The 7,017-nt window shown below is 41.8% G+C and overlaps 1 protein-coding gene across 8 annotated transcripts in view; it reads left to right on the forward strand.

Moving 5' to 3' along the window:
- The first annotated feature begins 1,733 nt into the window (after nucleotides 1-1,733).
- Nucleotides 1,734-7,017, forward strand: part of ZNF207 (zinc finger protein 207) — a 19,641-nt gene continuing 14,357 nt past the window's right edge. For all 8 annotated transcript variants that reach the window (XM_012648330.1, XM_012648328.1, XM_012648334.1 and 5 more), the window contains exons 1-2: nucleotides 1,734-1,944; nucleotides 3,233-3,359. In XM_012648330.1, the coding sequence (XP_012503784.1) occupies nucleotides 1,904-1,944; nucleotides 3,233-3,359 (168 nt within the window). In that variant the 5' untranslated portion in view covers nucleotides 1,734-1,903. The remainder of the gene's footprint in view (nucleotides 1,945-3,232; nucleotides 3,360-7,017) is intronic.

Here is a 7,017-nt window from a genome sequence, read left to right on the forward strand (position 1 = left end):
ATCCCTAGGTCACCCTAACATTTCTAAGCTACCCCAACTCGCTACAAACCAAGGAATGCCTAGGATTGCTGGCCATCACCAGAAGGTAGGAGAGGACATGGAACAGATTCTGGAGGCTTCAAGAAAGTATGTCCCCACTGTCACCTTGATCTCAACTTCCAGTCTCCAGAACTGTGAGAATAAATTTCTATTGTTTTCAGTGACCTAGTATTTGATATTTGTTTTAGCAGCCCTAAGAAACTAATACAAAGCACCCCCCCCACAGTTCATTTTCCTGTTCCAATCTGGATTTCATTTTCAGTCTTCCCTGTTGGATCCCATTTTCTTTTTTCTGGATTATTTTAAATTCTGCATCCAATATCATCCAAGAAAGGGTATATATAATGTTTTTTTGAGGCCTTGAATGTCTGAAGATATATCATGTCTTTTTTTTTCAGACGAAGTCTTCCTCTGTTGCCTGCAGGCTGGAGTGCAGTGGTGCAATCACAGCTCACTGTAACCTTGAACTCCTGGGCTGAACCAACCTTCCTGGCTCAGCCTCCGGAGTAGCTAGGACTACAAGTGCGTGCCACCACACCTGGCTAATTTTTATTATTTTTTGTAGAGGTGAGGTCTTGCAATATTGCCCAGGCTGGTCTAGAACTCTTGGATTCTCCTCAGTCTCCCCAAGTGCTGGGATTATGGGTGTGAGCCACCACGACCAGCCAAGAATACTCATTTTTAAAAGATAGACTTCAATTTTTAGAACAGTTCTAGACTCATAGAAAAATTGAGGAGTAAAGAGAGTTCCCATATATCCTCTTACCCGTTTCCCCTATAATTAGCGTCTTACATTGGTATGATACATTTGCTACAATTAATAAACCACTATTGATACATTATTATTAACCAGAGGCCATTGTTTATTCATATTTCTTTAGTTTTACCTGGTATCTTTTCTGTCTCAGGATCCCATCAAGGATACCATGTTACAGCTACTTGTCAAATTTCCTTAAGCTCCTCTTGGCTGTGACAGATTTTCAGACTTTCTTTCTTTTTGATGACCTTGCAGTTTTGAGGAGCACTGGTCAAGTCTTTTATAGGGTGCCCCTTTACTGGTACTTGTCTGATGTTTTTGTCATGAGTAGATTGGGGTTATGCGTTCTGGGGAGGAAGACCACAGATATGTTTCCATGTTTCATCATCACAGCCTATCAAAGGTACATATTCTTTTTATTGTTGTTGAGACAGAGTCTCACTGTGTTGCCTGGGCTAGAGTGCCATGGCATCAGCTTAGCTCACAGCAACCTCAAACTCCTGGGCTGTAGTGATCCTCCTGCCTCAGCCTCCCGAGTAGCTGGGACTACAGGCGTGCACCACCACGCCCAGCTAATTTTTTCTATTTTCAGTTGTCCAGCTAACTTCTTTTTATTTTTAGTAGAGACGAGGGTCTCGCTATTGCTCAGGCTGGTCTCCAACTGCTGAGCTCAAGCGATCCTCCCGCCTCGGCCTCTCAGAGCGCTAAGATTACAGGCGTGAGCCACCACGCCCGGCCTTGTTTGTTTTTCAATTCGCATCTGCCTCTGCATATCTAGGTCGCTAGCTACTTTACAAAAGAAACCCAGAGGGATCAGCAAACCCAGCGAGGGAGAGCAGAGACAGAAGAGATGGCGGCTACCTCTCCGAACCCGCGAGTCTCCACCCACTCAGGGCGGAGGTCTGCGTCATGTGACCCCCTTTCCTGGCTCCGCCTCCCGCCGCAGTGCCTGACGGGAGGCGGAGCAGCAAACGAGGCCGTCGGCCATTTTGTGTCTGTTTCCTGTGGGACGCGGTGGTAGCCGTTGGTTCGGCAGAGTGAGGGATTTTTCTCCTCGTTTTTCCTGCCTCTTTTCTCCTCCTTTTTCTTGGTCGGTAGAGCGCAGTTATGGGTCGCAAGAAGAAGAAGCAGCTGAAGCCGTGGTGCTGATATCCTTTATCGTTTTGAAGTCGAGGCGAGCTGCGGTGCCTGTAGATGGACTCGGGACTCAGAGGCCTGGATTTGGCCTGTGGCGTGGAGCGTTTCATATAGGCCTCGGGGTGGGGGGCTTGGTGGCTGGGATCGGATTTGGGAAGGCTTCTCGGAAAATGGGGTCCCTAGGGCGGGAGGCTATGGCGGTTGTGGGTTGTGTGACTGAGTCTGTGACTTAGGAGGGTGTTGTTTCGTACGAATTTTGACCCACTGGGAGGCGGCCTGGACCCCTCCACCGGGGACAGTGTCCCATAAGGGCTCTTCAGCCACACTCCGTTGTTTTGGTGACGATTCAACAAAGGGACTTTCTTCGACTGTAACAAGCTGATTGACTGACTCCGTGGAGGTTTGAGGAAGAGCTTCCAGAATCTGTCACACACTTTCTGTCTTTTTAGGCAACCCTGGATTCGGACCCCCCCCCCTCTTTTTTTCTTTGCGGGGGTCGGGGAGAACTAGCTTCCGTGTCTCTCACCCAGAGGCGCCTTAATCTTCAGGAAGCGTTTTCACGGGGTGGAGTTTCTTGTATCTATTAGCCAACTTTGTAGGACTAAAAATTGTCTATCTTACTAGAAAGGAAAATTCTTGTTAAAATTTGGAACCCTTTAATGGTTTTTCCGAAAGCGTTAATATTCTGTGTTAAAATTGATTTTATTTACTGTCTTGTACGTAAAACGGTTTTTTACAGAAATACATTTATTTATAACGGTTAAAAAATAACTTAAAAGCAATTGTGAATTTGGTAATGTGCTTTTAGTACAATCTGAGTAGTGATGTAAGAATTCTCGGCTTTATTGATTTAACGCCTGTGAATTTAAATACATTCCTTGGCAACATAAATTCATACGGAGTTGGAAACAACTTTATGGACTGTTAATTAGAAATTATGTGTCATTGTTCACCATGTAGTTAATCTTAGATTCTAAATGTTGGCAAATTCCTAATATTTTGATTGTTTTTATCTCCCGCATATCCAGTGAATTAATTGTCTTGATAACAACTTGGAAATTTCTTGACATTGAACCCTTTCCTGTTCTTTGTGCATTTGTACATGTTGACATGTAACAAGAAAAAAGTTAATTTTACATAACATTTCTTTTTAACATAGGAATTTGACAAAGTTTATTGCCGATCACTGAGTACAAAATACCATTTTAATTTTGGGTATTTCCATATTTTAATGTTATCTCTGTTAGGATAGACAGTGTCATTATTGTGGTATTTTTGTGCCTTAACAATATTGATCAGGTATTGTAATAGAGATTTTGATGATGAGAAGATCCTTATACAACACCAAAAAGCAAAACATTTTAAATGCCATATATGTCATAAGAAATTGTATACAGGACCTGGCTTAGCTATTCATTGCATGCAGGTAAAGATTTTTTTTTCTGTATTTAGGTTTTTGCCTGTTTGTAATTTGGAAACAACATGAAAACATCATCTTGACTTTCTCTTTGATAACTGTATTTTATTTGCTGCAGAAGATAACGTAGCCAGCTTTTTAAAGACCATATCTGTTCTATGGCCATCAAGAAGATAAACAAATTGAATTTTTATTTTTAAAGAGAGTTTGTATTTATCTTTAAATTATTGATAATATCTTTTTAAGTTAGATTGGCGACTTTTAGGTTGAAATCACAAAATATCTCCTTAGTACTTGGTGCAGAGAACGAGGATCAGTGAATATAAATTTTGTAGGTGGTCTGTACGTAAGAATTAATACTTAATTAGCTACCCTTACTCACTGCCACTGAAGGATTTATTTGTCTTAATCTGTAGCTTTGGGCTAGGCTTATTTCCACAGTTCATTCCATGGGCTTCTTCTGGAATGGCAGTATTTTTTTTTTTTTTTTGAGACACAGTCTCACTCTATTATTGCCCGGGCATCAGCCTAGTTCACAGCAACCTCAAACTCCTGGGCTCAAGTGATCCTCCTGCCTCAGCCTCCTGAGTAGCTGGCACTACAGGCATACACCACCACGTCTGGCTAATTTTTTCTATTTTTAGTAGGGACGAGGTCTCCGCTATTGCTCAGACTGGTCTCGAACTCCTGAGTTCAAGCAATCCTCCTACCTCGCCCTCCCAGAGTGCTAGGATAACAGTTGTGAGTCCACTGTGCGGCCCAGGAATGGAAGCGTTGTATTTCATTTAATAATTTCTAGGTTTCTTGAGTCCTTTCACTAGTAGGTAGTGAGAACTTTGTAGTTTATGTTTTTATGTCTCACTCAACATTATTCTGTTTTTGTCAGTCCTAGAGTTGCCTGAATTTTTGCTACATTACACCTTAGAGAAATGTGAGATGAGCAAATCCCTATTCATTGAAACTACTGTTGGTGGGAGATAGGGAAACATAGCTTCTCCAAATTTAAGTTCACTCCAATTACTTTACAGTAACAACAGTTTAATGTCCACTAAAAAAGAGAGAGCCTGCTATGTGTTGGACCCACAGCTGTGCACTGTGGTAGCCACTGGTTGCACATGGCTATTTAAAATTAAGCTGGGTGAGGTGGCTCTCGCCTGGAATACCAGTGACTCCAGAGGCTGAGGTGAAAGGATTGTTTGAGGCCAGGAGTTCGAGGCTGCAGTGAGCTATGATTGTGCCACTGCATCCTTGCCTGGGCGACAGAGTAAGATCCCATCTCTAAAAATAATAATAAAATTATGTAGAAATTTAAAAATTTAATTTCTCAGTCACATTATAGGCACATTTCCAGGACTCAGCCTGGCTACTCCATGGATAGTGACTATTATATTGGATAATGCAGTTATAGAACATTTTTGTTTATTACAAAAAATTTCTATGGACAACACTATATTAGAGATTTTTAGGCACTGTTTTAGGTATTATACAGCATTGAATAAAACAGTCTCTTCCATTGTGGTGTTTAGAATTTTGTTGTGGGGGAAAATAACCTTTGAATATATTTAGTTTTTCATATGGCAGTAACTGATAGAGAAAACTAAAACTATATAGGGGGAATAGGGAGGGCCACAGGATAGTTAGGAAAGACCTGAATGAGAAGCTGACATCGGAGCAGAGATCTGAAAGGAAGTGAGGGAGAATGTCCAGGGAACAGCAAATGAAAGGTCATCACTCTAGGAGGATTCTCCAATATTGAAGGAAAGGAAAGGGGCAGCACTGTGCTCCTTTATATAGAGGGCTTGCAGGCTATCATAGGCCTTATTTTTTTTTTTTTTTTGGAGACAGAGTCTCACTCTCTTGTCGGGGCTAGAGTGCCGTGGCATCAGCCTAGCTCACAGCAACCTCAGACTTCTGGGCTCAAGCGATCCTCCTGCCTCAGCCTCCTGAGTAGCTGGGACTACAGGCAAGAGCCACCACGCCCAGCTAATTTTTTGTTTCTATTTTTAGTTGAGTTGCTAATTTTTTCTATTTTTAGTAGAGACGGCTCTCACTGTTGCTCTGGCTGGTCTTGAACTCCTGAGCTCAAGTGATCCGCTTCGGCCTCCCAGAGTGCTAGGATTACCGCGTGAGCCACCGCATCCGGCCTATAGGCCATTTTCTTTAAACAAAATGAGGGACTTGAATAGCGATGTTGTATGCTCTAATACACTTTCAAAGGATCATTCTGGCTGCAGGAAGGGAAAGACTGCAGAGTGCAGTGAGACCAGTTAGGAAACTTGAAATAGTCCAGGCAAGAGATGGTGACAGAAACCAGAATTTGCTAATATACTAGATGTGGGGTATGAGAAAAAGTGCGCCATTAAGGATGATCTCAAGATGTTTGGTCTGAGCAATGTGAAAAATGACTTACTGTATACTGAGATGCAGAAAGCTGCAGGAAGAGTAGACTTAGGGATGAGGACAACAAGGTAGTTTTGTGGTATAGATTTGTTAATTTTGAGGTTTATTTAATATCCAGATGGAGATGTTACAGAAGCAGGTTGATGTTCATGTCTGGAGTTCAGAGAAGTTGGAGCTAGAAATAGAAAGGTGGGAGGGCTGAGCTGCTTACAATCCTGGCACTTTGAGAGGCCAAGGCAGTAGGATTGCTTGAGGCCAGAAGATGGAAACCAGCCTGGGTAACAGCGAGACCCCATCTCTACAAAAAAATTTAAAAAATCTGGAAGGATATAGTATAAGGATGGCTAGTTTAACCCGTGATACTAGATGTCTTTTCCTAGGAAGTATAGTGTGAATAGACAAAAGGTGCAAGGGCTCCTGCTCTGAGCCACTCCCAGTATTTAGAGGTCAGGAGATTAATGGGAACCATTCAAGGAGATTGAATGGAAAACCAAGAGAGTAGTGTCTTGGAAGCCAATGAGGTGTTTAAAGGAGGGAGTTACTAACTAAGTCATTTGCTGGTGGTTGGTTAAGTAAGAGGTCTGTCTGAGAATGGATTAATTGAAGTGGAGGTCAGTGGGCACTAGACAGGATTGGGTTCCAAGAGTAATGAGGGGGAAGCTTGATGAGAGTGCTTTGAGGAGAAGTGGGAGAGGAAGTGGAGCCACTCTTTTGAGGAGTTGTACTATGGAGAAGAGCGGAGAAATTGAGCAGAAGCTGGAAGAGTTTAGTTGAGATACCGTTAGTAACATTTTTTAATTGATAAAGTGCTTATTTTCATAGCAACCTGTAAGATAGGCCTGGCAGTTAAATTATGCCAATTTTATAGATAATAAACCCTGGGATATTAGTAATTTAGATTGTTCACAGCAGTTTCTCACCGATGCTTGCTCCTGTCTTTTCAATCAAGACCATATGACCTTCCTTGCAACATCCTAAGAAATCTAATTCTGGCTGTACCATAATGGAAAGATCTTAAGTAAATCATGCTGTTTTCCTCCCCTTCCCAACACCTTTAATATATTTATCATTGCCCTTATCACTCTTAAATGCAATGAAGATGAATGTGGGTGCAAATAATTGTATTTCTTTAAAGAACATATGAGTTGCTTTATCTGCATTTATGAAGGATAGCAATATGTTTCCCCCCAAAAAACGCTTAGGAAACAGGATGCTGAAGTCACTTGCTGAGTATTTTATCTATGGGTTTTTTTTTTTTTTTTTTTTT

The sequence above is a fragment of the Propithecus coquereli genome, unplaced genomic scaffold, assembly GCF_000956105.1.
Source record: "Propithecus coquereli isolate 6110/MARCELLA unplaced genomic scaffold, Pcoq_1.0 Scaffold281, whole genome shotgun sequence".
NCBI classification, from domain to species: domain Eukaryota; kingdom Metazoa; phylum Chordata; class Mammalia; order Primates; family Indriidae; genus Propithecus; species Propithecus coquereli.